The sequence below is a fragment of the Puntigrus tetrazona genome, chromosome 6, assembly GCF_018831695.1.
Source record: "Puntigrus tetrazona isolate hp1 chromosome 6, ASM1883169v1, whole genome shotgun sequence".
Classification (NCBI taxonomy): domain Eukaryota; kingdom Metazoa; phylum Chordata; class Actinopteri; order Cypriniformes; family Cyprinidae; genus Puntigrus; species Puntigrus tetrazona.
The window spans coordinates 26610618-26626752 of record NC_056704.1 but is presented as its reverse complement, the minus strand read 5'-3'; the positions used below and the strand labels follow the sequence as shown (position 1 = coordinate 26626752).

Below are 16135 nucleotides of genomic sequence, written 5' to 3'. Positions count from 1 at the left end.
TCCCAGCATGCACTGCCAGCCCTGTCTGCCATCTCTCAAGCTCTTTCAGTGACTGGCACCAAAACCGTCCCCTTCATCCCAATAATAGGACCTCTATTGCGCCTGTAGAGTCTCACTGTTGTTCACTTCTGCTAAAATTAAGTGTTTTGATTTATCCTGTGCCATAAAAACCACAGAGTCACATGACTGTAGCGGCCACACAAATCTATAACAATGGTCATACGTTAACATTGAATCCTGCGGATTGCGTGTCAAATGTCTCGTAGGTCACGGGCCCTGACTCCAGATCAGCAGCGGCTCTGTGAGGACTGATGAAAGAGATATTGATAATGAGACCCGCAGGGCTCTGGTGACCTGACAGAGACGTCACATCCTATTAGTGCTTATTATCTGCACTGGCAAGCTTCAGATTTGGAAATGTGACCAAGCCAGCATGGCAGCACATGTGTGTGTGTGTGTGTGTGTGTGTGTGTGTGTGTGTGTGTACATAAGTACATCTTGGCAGCAAGCTCTCTGACAAAAGATTCAAACTGAACTTAAAACTGCTTTCATTTAAGAGGGATTACGGGGGAGTTGTCACATGTGAAAGAGCTATATGTCACTATAGAATCAAACGTCCTATAATACAAATGCTTGCTTTCTAGAGTGGTTTTGTATGAGGATTTCAAAAACAAAATAAAATAAAATGTATACTTTATGCTTATTTACAATTCCACTCACTGATGCATTTAAAATAATACAAATAAATATTTTATATTACATAATATATATAATATATTATAATTATATTAAATATATAATAATATATATAATATATTAAAATAACATTTTATTATAGAATTGATATTATTTTATTTATATATATATCTATTTATAATTCAACTACATACATTCATGAATTTAAAATAATATAAAAATAAATACATAAAAATAATTATATAAAATGATTTGTAATTCTACAACATCCACTGATGACAATAAAATAAAACAAATTATAAAATAAATGAAATTTAATTAAATATTATATATAATATTATATTAAATATATGTTGCATTTATTGTTGAATAAACTATTCACTTTATATGAAACCTAAATATTAAATTATTAAGATATTAATCATGTAAGAAAGTTTGTGATTAAGAAAACAAATACTTATTTTATATAATTACATGCTATCTAAACATTGCAACTATGCAATGGAAGTATATTAATAAAGATGATCAAGGTTAAACATTGAAATAAACTCATAATTTCTGCAGAATGCATACACATACTGTGTTAACTACTTTATTTTACTTCAGACAATATTTCATCATTCAAACTACGTTTTTTGCTAAGATCAGTGCTAATAAACAGCGGACTCCTAGTGTGACAACTGTTCAACAAATGCTTTAAGTTAAATATATATATACAGATATAAAATAAACATCCCATGGGAAACAGGACATTAAATAAAACCATCACAACTAGACCGTTCTCCCTTATAAGCAATGAAAAACATACAAGTGAAGTGAATCACATCACAATTTGAACTCATGCGTATGACAGCACTACCTCGGTCTCAGTATAAATCAATACAAACACAGAGCCAGGTGCCTCATCCAGGCTGAAGTAATCATGACACAGCAGTCCTGAGCTCAGAGGAAGAGGATTTTAGATAAGTGGCCCAGAAAACAACTACTGAACAGCTGCTGATTGAATTCTGTCTCTACCACGCACAAATAGACAGATATACACATCTGTGAGCTCTCCTAAAATATTCAGCGCACAACCTATACAGCTCGAAACACACAGACTTAAGCACTATTTGAATACAAGCCATTAAATCTCACCTCTTGTTGAGAGTTGCAGTGAATTCCTACAGCATCTCGGTGATAACCTTTCCTGCTGTCTGCAGAATCTCAAGGGAAGGCGGAGACTTAAGACATCTGGACGTGCAGGACAGTCGGCGAGGACACGTTACGAGCCAATGAGGAAGACAAACATAGAGCAGGAGACGTTTGCTCTCCCTCCCCTCAGCGCGAGGCACACTGACACAGTATTTCCTCAAACCCAGACGCCAGCGGCTCATGTTTATGTTTGTCGTGACATCATGCCAAAGGCTGTCTCTTGAGGACGCGTCCTCTGACAGCATGCAGCGTTACATTACACCAAACTAATATTTGAAGGGTCAAACCAAATACAGCGATCGCCGAGCAAACCTAGCAAACCTCTCAGAACACCCCAGCATCAAACTAGCAACCACCTACAACACCATAGCAATGCCCTTAGCAACTACCTAACAACACCCCAGCAACCACCTACAACACCATAGCAATCCCCTAGCAACCAATGTTCTAAACATCCTAGCAACACCCTAGCAACCACCTACCACTACTCTGAACACAGCAGCATCCACCTAGCAACCACCTACAAAATCATTGCAATGCCTGTCAGAGCACCATAGCAACCAATATGAACATACTAGAAACTACCCAGCAACATCCTAGCAACCACCTACAACATCCTAACATACTTAGCAATGCTCTAGCAACCACCCTGAACATCCGAGCGACCAATTAGAAACACCATAGCAACCACGTACAACACCATAGAATACTTAGCAATGCTTTAGTAACCACCCTGAACATCCAAATAACTACTTAGCAATGCAGCACCACTCTGAACAACCACTCTGAACACACCAGCAACCAACCAGCAACCACCTACAACATCATAGCATACTCAGCAACAACCCTGAACATCCTAGAAACCACATCGCAGCACACTAGCAACCACCTACTACACTGCAGGAATGCTAAGCAATACTCGAAAAACTACACTAAACATACTAACAACTACCTAGCAACAACCTAACCACCTACAACACTACTGATCAATGCCACTCTGAACACCAGCTACAACACCATAGCAATGCCTTTGCGACTATCCTGAGCATCCTCGCAAGTACCTAGCAACACCCTAACAACCACCTACAACCCTACAGCATACTTAGCAATGCTCTAGCATCCATCCCCATCCACTCTCTAGCAAAGCGCATACAACTACTCTCAACACCCCAGCAACCATTTAAAGCACCATAGCAATGCCCTAGCAACCACCCAGAGTAACCTAGAAACTACCTGCCTAACAGCTCCCATACAACTACTCTGAACAACCCGATGACCAACTAGCAACTACCTAGCTACCCCCCTGAACCCCTTAGCAACCGCCCATAACAGTCTAGTAACCACTTAGAGACATCCTAGTACTACCCTAAAGACCACAGCAAATTCATAGCAACACCTTGGCAACCACTCAATTGTGCCTTTTTTCCTTAAATCGAAACGTTTAGCTGCAGGCTTGTTCCTCGTCAGAGCGGTCGGGGGATTTGGGATCTTCATACTGCAGCAGTCACTGTCCTTATGTGACTGGTCTTAGCTTTATATAACAGACCTGGTTTTGTTTGTTAAATTTAGACCCGAGACCCAGATTCAATAATTTATTTATTTTTTGCCACTTCTACACGACCAATTCACTATGTCAGATTGAGTCTGTCAGAAGCAGAGAGAGAGAGAGAGACTGGGTCAAACCAGCCAGAAGATGCTTCAGATCACATTTATCCAACAGCCTGCAGTGAGTGAGGCAGCAGAGAACACACAAACAGGGGATGAAGCTAAATAATATAATACTTACCATGCATGAGAAAAAGTAACCAACAAAAAAAAAGTAATTCAATAAAATATCGATAAATATTTTTCTATGAACTTATTTTAATGAATATTACTACTACTACTACTACATTATTTTCTTTATTAAATTGTACTTTTTTTTTTAGCAGGGATGCATTCAAATAAACAGAAATGACAACAATATGAAGTTGGAGAGGTGTTTCCAACACTGATAATAACAAGATAGTTTCTCGAGAAGCAATTCAGAATATCAGAACAATTTCTGAAGGATCATGCTTCACCTTTGATCACAAGAATAAATAATATTTTTAAACACATGCAAACAGAAAACTAGAAACTGATATTAATGCAGATTTTTGATCAAATAAACGCAGTCTTGGTGGAAGAAAGAATTAGAAAAAAAAACGCATAGATGGATTATTATATGTACTAGTTTTATGTGTGCTCGGATCCATATTCAACAAGCTGCTACATGTTTTCTTGAAATGAATCTGACGTGTTTTGCCTTAAGCACAGACACTGATACTGACACCCAGCCAGGAATAAAACAGGACAACTGCAATTAAGTAATCACGTTTAATCTTTTCGAAATGTGAATTTCTAAAGGTGGTGAATACAATTATCGAAGGAAAACAATCTCACGTCGGTGTGGATTTCTATGAGATCAGGAAAGCCGCACGATAGCGTGACATCATTAATGGCTGTAATACTGTGCTGGTGGGCTAAAAGGATCCAACATGTGAGACCGGGCTCTGACGATCCACAGGCATTTCCTACAGCGAGTCACTCCTAATCCAATTCACTCCGGCCCACACCCTTGTCTGTCATACAACTAACAGGATTTAAACACTCGACGCTGTTTCCCACAGGAATCTTAATGGTCCATTCCAGCGCGCTCTGTCCCATCTGCATCACAAACACAACACCAAACCCTGTCTACAGACTCACCAAGTCACCAATTTGGAGCAATCTCCTTTTCATGCACCGCCTTCTTTATTTTTATTCACTTATTCATTAATCATTTATGCTTTATTTGCCTGCTGCATTATCCATGTATGCATATAAACAAATATATACACACACAACATGTATATGCTTACATTTACCAGTATTTTTATGGTCTTGAATTTGATTGATTTGGCAATATCACACACGCGCACACACACACACACACACACACACACACACACACGCACACACACACACGCATAATACTGACAAATCAAATCAATTTATACTAGACAACAAAAATATAGGCATGTATTATTACAATAAAATGTGCTTATACAGGTACATCTCGAAATATTACGCTATCGTGATAAACTTATTTCAAAAAGTGAAACTTTCCTATATTTAGGATTCATTACATGTAAAGTAAAAAACATTGTTTTTGTTTGTTGCAATTTTTATGATTAGAGCTTACAGCTCATAAAAGTCAAAATCCAGCATCTCAAAATATCTGAATATTTCCTAAAATCAATTTTAAAACAGTATTTTCATGCAGAAAAGTTCAAATTCTTCAAACTATGTTCATTTCTGCACTCAATACTTGGCACAAAAAAACGCAAGACCTTGGTTTCCAACTATGCAAAATTTACTTTTATCTGAAAAGAGGACCTCGGACCTTAGTAACAGTCTAGGTATTTTTCTCCTTAGACCAGTTAGGATGCTTCTGGTGTTGTTTTTGTTTCAGAAGTGCGCTCATCCCTTCTGTTTCAGGTATACATACATAAATATACATATATAGTGTATCATAGCATCTGTAGATTTTTTTCAGAATTTGTAATGCACCTGTTCTTACGTCATATAAAGAAAACTGCTACTTATCATTATAATTACATATCTTCTGGTCATGTATTATGAGTTATTAAAGTCTTTATTGCACCTGTTTTTGCAGCAAATAAAACTCTTTCTCTATACACACACACACACACACACACAAATGTATTTACATATTTATGTTTTTACATGTCTATGTTTATTTATAACATCTTATTACAGTTCTTTAGCCATTGTCCAGCCCTAAACTAATTTGGATTTCAGTCCAAACTTGAGCAGCGAGGCCAAAGATTTTCTGGACATTGCATATGTTTTACAGCAGGATCTTATACTGATTCCAGCAATAGAACGAGCTGCACTGAATGTTATTAAAAGGGAAAATCTTTTAATAGATGTAGTTTAATGGGCCAATTTTATAACAAAACTTGTTAAGAGAACGAAAACTTGTTATGGTACTATCGGCCTAATTGTTCTGGAGCCATTGCAGTATAATCTGAGCTACTGTCTGCAGACAATCAGAGACAGAAATATTGATTAGACTTATAAACAAATACACTCCACCCCGATGGCTTCATTAAAGCTCTTGTTCTCAAGGTTTCTCCTCGCGTGAGCAAATGAGCTATATAAACCCACAGCCCACACTGCATGGTCAATACAGCTAAGCCTTTTTAAAACAGGGTCAAGTTGAGAAGCAAAACTGCGGTCCATATCCAGAACGAGACCCAGAACGTTCGCTGTAAAGAGCTCAAATGAGAGACTGAAGAGCGACGCAAAGCACAATGCTAAAGATATTGCACCAACTAGTGGTTGAGGTAATAATCACCTTTAGTGCACTGGAAATAGACTGTGGTCTGGGTCTCAGTTTATGGACTGACTTTAAATAATGAAACTCAGACCAGAGCCTTGTTCATGTGGTCTCGAGACGCAACACAGAGACCACAAGATCGAGACTTGCGAGATAAAAATCGTAACATAAACGAGGCGCTTCACATGCGACGTATGAAAAGCTCACAGTGACGAAACCGCTGTCTGGTAGGCATTAACAAGTGTAAAGCCCTTGTAGTAGTCATGTAAATAGCACACTTGATGTTGGAGCCCGAGGGACTTGCTCTTTTGGATCCAACTACAATACGTTACGATCCAGCGCAGCCTGGCACAGATGACCCAGATTCAACAGAGACCGTTTTTCTCAGAGCATTTTTAATACCAGTAACTACAGCCTTGATGCTAAATGTTTTTTAACCGTTCCGATCCAACAGGGATCGATCTGCCTCTTCACTTTTCACGTCCTGTCATTACGGCTGGGAGAGTACAAATTTAATTTAACATAAATGTTCAGTACTAAAGAGATACTTAAGACAGAACATTTAAAGCCTAGAAACTGCATGACGTAGCAAAGTTTATGAAAGCCTTCGTGAGAGATCAGCCCATGCTATAATCCAACGCGACTCAACTTTTCCTCTCGGTGAGTCATCTGACAACTAGGGACGGGCTCTAAAACCAATATTGTGGAAGACTTGAGCAGATTTACCGGCGTCCTGAAACCAGCAGTGTCCAGAGACTTTAAAGGCTTCATTTCACAAGATAAAACCAACAGGAAAATAATAAGTCGGGCAACAACGCCAATTCCCTCGGATACCGAATAAAACCATTTGTTTAGTGGAAAATGAACGTTGAGATGGGCGTAACTCTGTACTTGTACGCGAGTGCAGCAATATTTTCTGGAATAATGTGAGATTGCGAAAGGGAACGTAATTAATAAGCCTTACAATATCAAAATGTCACGTGCTCGTTTGTAAAGGACAATTCCCGAGGGGCTCCACAAATCTAAATGCAATTCCAGCTTCACTTCGAGGATAATAAAGCCCATAGATGTGACCTTACTGAACGTTTAAGCAGCTGTCTTGTTTGATGGGATGTATAGAGTATAGACTAGTATTGCATTACGCCGCTCTCTGAGGTCACGCGCAGTGGAAAACTATTTAGTTCTGTTCCAAAATCAAGCATGCTGCCTACCTGGGCGGCATTTAAAGCATCACGGGCAACCCCGAACACTGGTGCAAGAACAAGGCAGTATCATTATGCAGACGCCAAATGCTCCAAATGCTAAATCCATGTGCGTCGCGTGCAACCGTTTCTTGCAATCCCAGAATGCAATGTGCAGAAAAGGCAGCTCACTCGGCGTAAAGGCCGTGTTGCTATTGTCAACCAAGCTAAAACGATCAAAAACCACTTTTAATCATTCAAATAAAGCTGAAAACTAAAATAAAAGTGTCTTATCTTGCTGCAGAAATATATTCAAAGTACTGATAATTAGTAAAAATGAAATAAAATTCAACTATAGTATATAGTAATATTTAAAAGACAGAGAAAAGCAAATTACAGGCACATAACAAACTAGAGTTAACTAAAGTTAAAAATCGATTTTAATTCAACATTGATAAATATACATTTACAGGATGAAATAAAAGAAAGGTAGCACTGGAAATATAAACAAGTAGTCAGTATTTGTGTTCATTTATCAGAAGGTTAACCGTTGTCTTGACAACATCTGGATGTTCTACATCTGCATGACATCATGGCACCACGACATCATGATATACCAGTCTGCTGATGTCATCCTAATACAGCCTGCGGCTTTTAAAACACCGAATAACAAGCCACAAAATGCATGACACATGTTAAGATCATGGGATTTTTGCCGAAAGCAAATCCATCTCGCAGTCGAAACCCAAAAGTGCAGCCAGCCGTGTAAACATTATCCGTCTAACGCTCATTAGTGTGGATTTAGTTAAGCACGGGGATGTCTGCGCGCTGCATTTCAGTGAAGAAACATCCCAAAAACTATCTTACAGTCTCCGGCCTGCGCCAACTTTAAACACATACCGTAAAGAGTTGCATTGTTAACCAGCTTACCCACTGCTGGAGATCCGGAAGACAGAGGAGCTTCACAGGTCCGGCAAACACTGTCTTGCAAGTTGCATACGAGAAGACACTAAGTTAAGCCTCCAACCTTCATTTAAGTAGGATAATTATAACACTGCAGTGATTCAGAGGAGAGTCACCATCTCTTCTCCAGGCTTCGAATCAAAAGGAACTGGTCCCTGCTCTTAAATATTCACCCAGCATCTTCACTGAAATACATATCCTCTTTACTAGTAAATGGACCAGCTGGCGGGTATCCAGGTTAGATGGATATTTTTACCTAAAGCCGGTGAGGAGGTATAGACCATTAGCAGTGGATATGTATCCTGCAGTAGCTGCGTGGCTAGAGCTCTTAGGCCCCGTTCAGATCATTATGTGAAGGCTGTTCCTTTCTGCAGCAGAATGTCCAAGGCTTTAAAGTACATCAGACATCACTGTTAAGCGGTCACAGTTTTTCATGTTCCTCGTTTTTCATGCCTTCTTCCTCACACTCACTCACACACACACACACACACACGCACGCACTCACTCACGCACACTCACTCACTCACAGACACTCACACACACACACACGCACTCACTCACACACACACACACTCACTCACTCACACACACTCACGCGCACTCACTCACTCACACACACACACACACGCACTCACTCACACACACACACTCACTCACTCACACACACACACACTCACTCACACACACTCACACGTACTCACTCACTCACACACACACACGCACTCACTCACTCACACACACACGCACTCACTCACTCACACACACACGCACTCACTCACACACACTCACACGCACTCACTCACTCACACACACACACACGCACTCACTCACTCACACACACACGCACTCACTCACACACACTCACGCCCTCACTCACACACTCCTCCTCACACACACACACACACTCACTCACTCACACACACACACACTCACTCACACACACACACACGCACACTCACTCACTCACACAGACACTCACACACACACACGCACTCACTCACACACACACTCACTCACTCACACACACACACACGCACTCACTCACACACACACACGCACTCACTCACTCACACACACACGCACTCACTCACACACACACACACGCACTCACTCACACACACACACACTCACTCACTCACTCACACACACTCACACACACACACGCACTCACATGCACTCACTCACTCACACACGCACTCACACACACACGCACTCACTCACACACACACACACTCACTCACTCACAGACACTCACACACACACACGCACTCACTCACACACACTCACTCACTCACTCACACACACACTCACTCACTCACACACACACACACGCACTCACTCACACACACACACGCACTCACTCACTCACACACACACACGCACTCACTCACACACACACACACACGCACTCACTCACTCACACACACTCACGCGCACTCACTCACTCACACACACTCACACACACACACGCACTCACTCACTCACATGCACTCACTCACTCACACACGCACTCACACACACGCACTCACTCACACGTGCGCACTCACACACGCACACACACACACACACAGTTTCTCTGGGAAGTGCTGTTAAAGTGAAGGGCACAGCATGATCCTGTCAAACGGCACAAACTTACACTTTACAGTCATTCTGACAGACGTTTTTAATGTTAAATTACTTTTACTCACTTTTAAATCACTTTTGTCACTACACCATCAACCTGCTTCATTCATTTCAGCTAGTTCACTAGTTAATCTGTTTTTGCTGATTGTCTATTATGTCAAAACTAGTTAAGAAGGCCTGAAACAATAACCATCAGAACTGGTCTGGGCCAGAAACAGAACATCACTAGAAATCTAAAACCATATCTGATGATTTTCACCTGGTTATCATTTCCAGTTAACTCATAATTATGACCTAGCTTCTCATGTTTTAATCTATGATCAACTTTTCACATTTTGACATGAACGTGACATTATTACATTCCATAATTTCAACTTTTTTTATCTAATAATTATCATTTAATACATCGATTTCCACTTTTATAGCATAATTCTGCTTTAGAGTTATAGTTACGATTCTGAATTTCACCATTTTTTTTCATGTTTATGACCCAGTATCTCATCTATCTCTCGGTTTGGACTATGACTTTTTAGTATCATCGTTATTATTATTATTACTATTGTTAAGATGACACTGTTGATCATAATGCAATTTGTACAATATGACTCATCGTCTTCCTCATCCTGAACCCCAAAATCATCATCATCATCATCATCATTATCTTAACACTATATCAAGATGATGATTTTTGATTCCCTGTATGTGATGATGATGCTGAAAGTGCCCCGTCATCAGTGTGATGTGTTTTATATGGAGGGCGAGTCTCTCTGCAGACAGACTCAAGTTTCAGCTGCATTAAAGGCAGAACTGCAGCCGCTCGTTTATCAGGCTTTACTGGACTGAATCTAATCTGAGCATGATAGAGTGATCCATCTACATCACACACACACACACACACACTGACTGACCACTCTGTCTCACATCAGCCGGGTTGCATTTGCTCAGCTAATGCTCTTTAACTCTGCTTTAAGGCCGCAGGCATAATTACGGTGACGCCTCGCGCGCAAAAATCAACAGCACCAGCACCAGAGTAAATACACGTGCTTTTTTGTGCCGGGAAAATATGTGCAAAGAGCAAACCAAAATCTCGAGTGATGCGCTTTAAGCACTGGTCTGAGATATTAGTGCAGAGACACCGCGTTGAAGTGATTGTGAAACAAAGGGTGTGTCTCGCTACTCGAGTCAGCGCTGAAGAGCGAGCGCCCTCTGCCGGTCGGTGTTTGACACTGCGCACCGACAAATATTTACCTTTTGTTAGTTATACTTTGCAGTGACAGACGATGTGATATTCACGCACAGCTGTGCAAGGCACTAGCAGAATAAATTAATTGAATTCAAAAAGCCAGTGAATAAGCCTAATTTTGCTATTTTTGTCAAATTTGCCTTTAAATCATCCTAAAATCCTAATTCTAAAATATTACAAATCATTACTAAATATTACACAGCAGTAAACACGCAAGACACGTGAGAAAAAACAGAGCAGCTCTTCCTTTTTACATTTATAATTTACACGCTTTCATTTTATTCATTTGTTTAACTTTTGTATTTGTATTCATTTATGGCTGCTTCTGTGTAAGTACGATTTCTTCAGTTCCTAATTATTCGCTTCCCAAACCATCCTAAAATCGTTGTCAATATATCACAAAATATTTTTAGAAACGTTATTGACTCATGTGTAACTGAACCAAATGAATGCAACATTTTTCTTAAAGGGATAGCTGATCATTTACTTATGCTTACATCCTTCTAAATCGGTATGATTCACTTTCTTCAGTGGAACTCAAAAGCAGATGTACGGAGCGCTGAAAAGACCAAAACGTGATAACATTACAATATATTGTCTTTGTGCGATGAATACAAAAAAATACAATAGTCATTTCAGATACTACGACGGTGAGTAAATGATTTTCATTTTTAGGTGAATTATCCCTTTAAGCCGCTCCACAATGGCCACATACTTACAAAAATATACAATACCACTCATTAAATAATCCTTTCACCTAATTAATTATTGCAAGTTCAAGCTAAGTCAATTCACATTAAATGTAACATCTGTATTAATTATTTTTGTGTTTAGCAGAATCAATAAGACTTTGCAGGTTTACAAACCAACAGCATCATTAAACGAATGGAAATGAATGCACTACTGAATATTAAACTAACCATTTACTCACGAATGCTGATGCAGAGTCCCTGATAATATTCAGGCCGGAATATTGAATAAATGAAACAGTAGTTCACATAATCCTCTCTCTCTCTCTCTCTCTCTCTCAGGCCCGAACGCATGAAGACCTTCCTGTCCTGGACTCCTGTTTCTCCAGCGCTGGATTAATGCATTGGTCACACACTCGTGCTCATAGCGGATGTCCAGAGGACACAGACTCTGTAAAAGTCTTCTGTAACGCACACGGCTGAAGAGGAGCTTTAGGACTTTCCTTGCTCAGTCTCAAGGCTCTGGATCGATTTCCAACAGCCTCTTTGCATCGACTCTGGAAGGAAGTCACTGGATCAGATGAATCTGTGCCGGAAGAACAGCACCATCAGCAGGCTCGCAGGCTCTTGGCGGAGACGGAAGACGTGTGCTGTAATATTCATGTGCAGCTGTGAACATGCGACACACGAGGAGACTTGAATTACAGTAAAACTTACAGAGAGAACGCTCACATGTTGATACTTTGAAACATAATCTGATTACTGAGCGCTCTCACCAGTTACCATTAAGTGCTGCTGTAAGATAACTCTACAAGAAAAGCGTTTTATCATCACATTACCATACTACGTTATGAGTAGGGTTTTCCCTAGTTTTGGTGCAAATTCAAACCAATAACCAACTGAGTAGGTTTACCAGTCTTTGCCTTTTATTTGAACCTGACAGATGAGTAATATTCATGCACAGCTGTGAAACGCTTTCTAACTAAAACTAAACCTGCTTTATTTGCCAACTAACTTATCTGCACTAATTCCTAGCATCATATGGTTGTTAGTTCCACTGAGCTGCTTTCCTGAAACACACCTCTGCTTTATTTCTTAACTATATAACTCTGCTTTATTTCCTGACTGACTAACTAACAACAGAACTAATCTGCTAATCCTTAATCTCTTAACAACCAAGTTGTGTTATTTCCTATAACAACTAACCACAAGCTGTTTATTTCTTAACTACTCTGCTATAGCTCCCATCAACTACCTAGCTTTATTTTTCAACTAATCTGCTTTATTTCCTAACTAACCAGCAAATAACTAGCTTTAACTACTTATTTTTAAACTAACTAGCTTACTAGCTTTATTTATTAACTCACCACTCTGCTTCACATCCTAACTAACTGACTGACTGACTAACTAGCTAACCAACTAACTAATTGTTTCCATTAACTGGTGGTGCGTTTCCCAAAAGCACAAGTTCTATTTTAACACTGGTCAACGCTGGCTGACGATACTTTTAGGAAATGCACCCCAGCTCTTTTCTCTAACTAAGATGCTATATTTCTTGACCAGCTACCTAACTAGCCGCCTGTCTTCCGCTTCTCATTTCCCGATGAGTTTTGCGCTCCAGCGGGGCCAGCTGTGTTTCATTGTGTTGGAATGAGGAGGGAGAGGGACTCCAGTCCTCCAAACAAACACCGTTTAAGGTCAAAACACACGTGCAAGCATTTCACGGGTCGCCGCACGTCTTCCTGAAACCATTACACTTCTGACAATAATAGACATAAACTGTTTGGAAAATACAAACCTAGTGATTCTAGTTTGTTTAGGAAATCAACTGTTAAAAGGTTTAAGAAGAGGTGTACATTGACTATAACTGATAGATAGATAGATAGATAGATAGATAGATAGATAGATAGATAGATAGATAGATAGATAGATAGATAGATAGACAGATAGATAGATAGATAGATAGATAGATAGATAGATAGATAGATAGATAGATAGATAGATAGATAGATAGATAGATAGATAGATAGATAGATAGATAGACAGATAAACAGATAGATAGATAGATAGACAGACAGACAGACAGATAAACAGATAGATAGATAGATAGATAGATAGATAGATAGATAGATAGACAGATAGATAGATAGATAGATAGATAGATAGATAGATAGATAGATAGACAGATAAACAGATAGATAGATAGATAGATAGACAGATAGACAGACAGATAGATAGATAGATAGATAGATAGATAGATAGACAGACAGAAAGACAGATAGATAGATAGACAGACAGAAAGATAGATAGATAATAGATAGATAGATAGATAGATAGATACAGACAGATAGACAGACAGATAGATAGACAGACAGAAAGACAGATAGATAGATAGATAGATAATAGACAGATAGATAGATAATAGATAGATAGATACAGACAGACAGACAGATAGATAAAACATAATAGCCATAAATCAGTGACAAATAGTGATTTGAGAAGAGCCAGATAGGTTAGAAATGACTTTCTCTCTCTCTCTCTCTCTCTCTCTCTCTCTCTCTCTCTCCCGTTCTTCATCTCTTCATCAGTCTCTCATCCTCCGTGGACTCGTCCGAGGACTCCAGACTCTCTCTTTTAGCAACTAGCCAACACTGCAGGTAAGAGCTTTACTACTAATATCTATAAACTAGTGTTTTTTTAACAGCGGGAAAGACAGAAGGTCTGTGTCTTAACCTTTTATCCAGGTTTGATATCAGAGGCACAGTCTGTGTAGACTACTATACAAAGTTTAGTACACTGCTCAACAAGCTCCCATTTGTTAATGTACTTAGTACACGAGCTAAAATGAACTAGTTCATGTTAGTTAATAAAAGGTAATTCTTTGTTGTTCATGTTAGGTCACAGTGCATTAACTAAGGTTTCCATATACAACTTTTGATTAAATTTGTCAATGTTGAAATTGTCATTAATAACTGTAATAATAATGTCATAAATCATTCATAATTATGTGAGTATTCTTGCAGCCATTGGATTGTACTTTAAAACAATTGCAATGACAAATTAACTTTTATCCGGTTATAAATGTATCTTATAAAGAGAATTAAACTGAAACTGTGAAAGCAGAAAATGATATGAACATGCATGTGTGCCCGATGCATTTGTGAAGTAATCTGAGTGCATGTTATAATGTCTGCATGCACTGATACTGTAAGGATGCCGCTGGGAGGAGGAAACAAATGTGGCTGCTGTAAGAAGACGGTGTATTTCGCGGAGGAGGTTCAGTGTGAAGGACAAAGCTTCCACAAGTCCTGCTTTCTGTGCAGTAAGTCTCTCATATACACACACACACACACAGCTGGCCCGAGACCTGCTGTAACCCTTTCTGTTACTCATGCTCTGTATTCACGTCACAATATGTGAACTAATGTGAGAGATGGCAGCAGATGTTCAAGCTCAAGCTGAGAAATCTGTTAGAGACGGACACATATCGATACACACACACTCACCTGACACCTGCGGTGCTCTAATGGACTGTTTTAAGCAGAAAGGGTGTGTGTGTGTGTGTGTGTGTGTGAGCGTGAGACTGTCCGTGTGGAAATGGGTGGTGAGGGTCAGTCCCGCAGAGAGAGAGGGTGTTAACCGGAAAATGGAAAAATTATTCATGCAGATGTTCATATACAGTGTGGAAAATATAATATATATTGTTTTCGGACAAAACTATCAACTGTGAATGTGATAGCATCTTTTTAATTTTACACAAAAATTAAACGTTTTTTTCTTAAATGTACCCGTTTAGTTTTTTATTCATTTTATTTCCGTTTTAGTTATTGTAGTACACAAAGTTAAAAATGTAAATGAATGACGAGTTTAAGTTTTGTATCGTTAACTTATTTTATGTGAAAAATGTTGGGTTTTAGCTTCAGTTAACTATAATAACCCTGAATTGCACACACAGATAATTAATATTTGCTTATAAACGAATGTCAAAGTTCTTATTGAGATACCAGTTTTATTAATATTCAGTTTTGTAATTCTTGCTTTTCTCGAACACATTTATATCATTCGATTTCGGTTTTGGTTGTGGTTACTGTAGTAAATCGGGTAATAAGCATCGGATCAGTCCTCGGAGCAGAAAGCTGGCATGAAACGAGTAAATCTTCCCTGTTTAACAGCATGTCTA

General features: G+C 39.2%; 2 protein-coding genes across 10 annotated transcripts in view; one reads left to right on the top strand and one right to left on the bottom strand.

Moving 5' to 3' along the window:
• The window catches only part of nav1b (neuron navigator 1b), a 66296-nt gene extending 64221 nt beyond the window's left edge, over positions 1 to 2075 (bottom strand). For 4 of the 9 annotated variants that reach the window (XM_043242141.1, XM_043242140.1, XM_043242143.1 and 1 more), the window contains exon 1: positions 1834 to 2074. The gene's annotated coding sequence lies outside the window, so the exon portion shown is untranslated. Of the gene's footprint in view, positions 1 to 1833 lie in introns of all 9 variants that reach the window. The other 5 variants (XM_043242142.1, XM_043242147.1, XM_043242139.1 and 2 more) reach the window with 3 other exon arrangements.
• A 12389-nt stretch (positions 2076 to 14464) lies between these two features.
• csrp1b (cysteine and glycine-rich protein 1b) overlaps positions 14465 to 16135 on the top strand; it is a 4598-nt gene continuing 2927 nt past the window's right edge. Inside the window, exons 1-2 of the mRNA XM_043242555.1 lie at positions 14465 to 14612; positions 15168 to 15277. Of these exons, the coding sequence (XP_043098490.1) occupies positions 15169 to 15277 (109 nt within the window). The 5' untranslated portion in view covers positions 14465 to 14612; position 15168. The remainder of the gene's footprint in view (positions 14613 to 15167; positions 15278 to 16135) is intronic.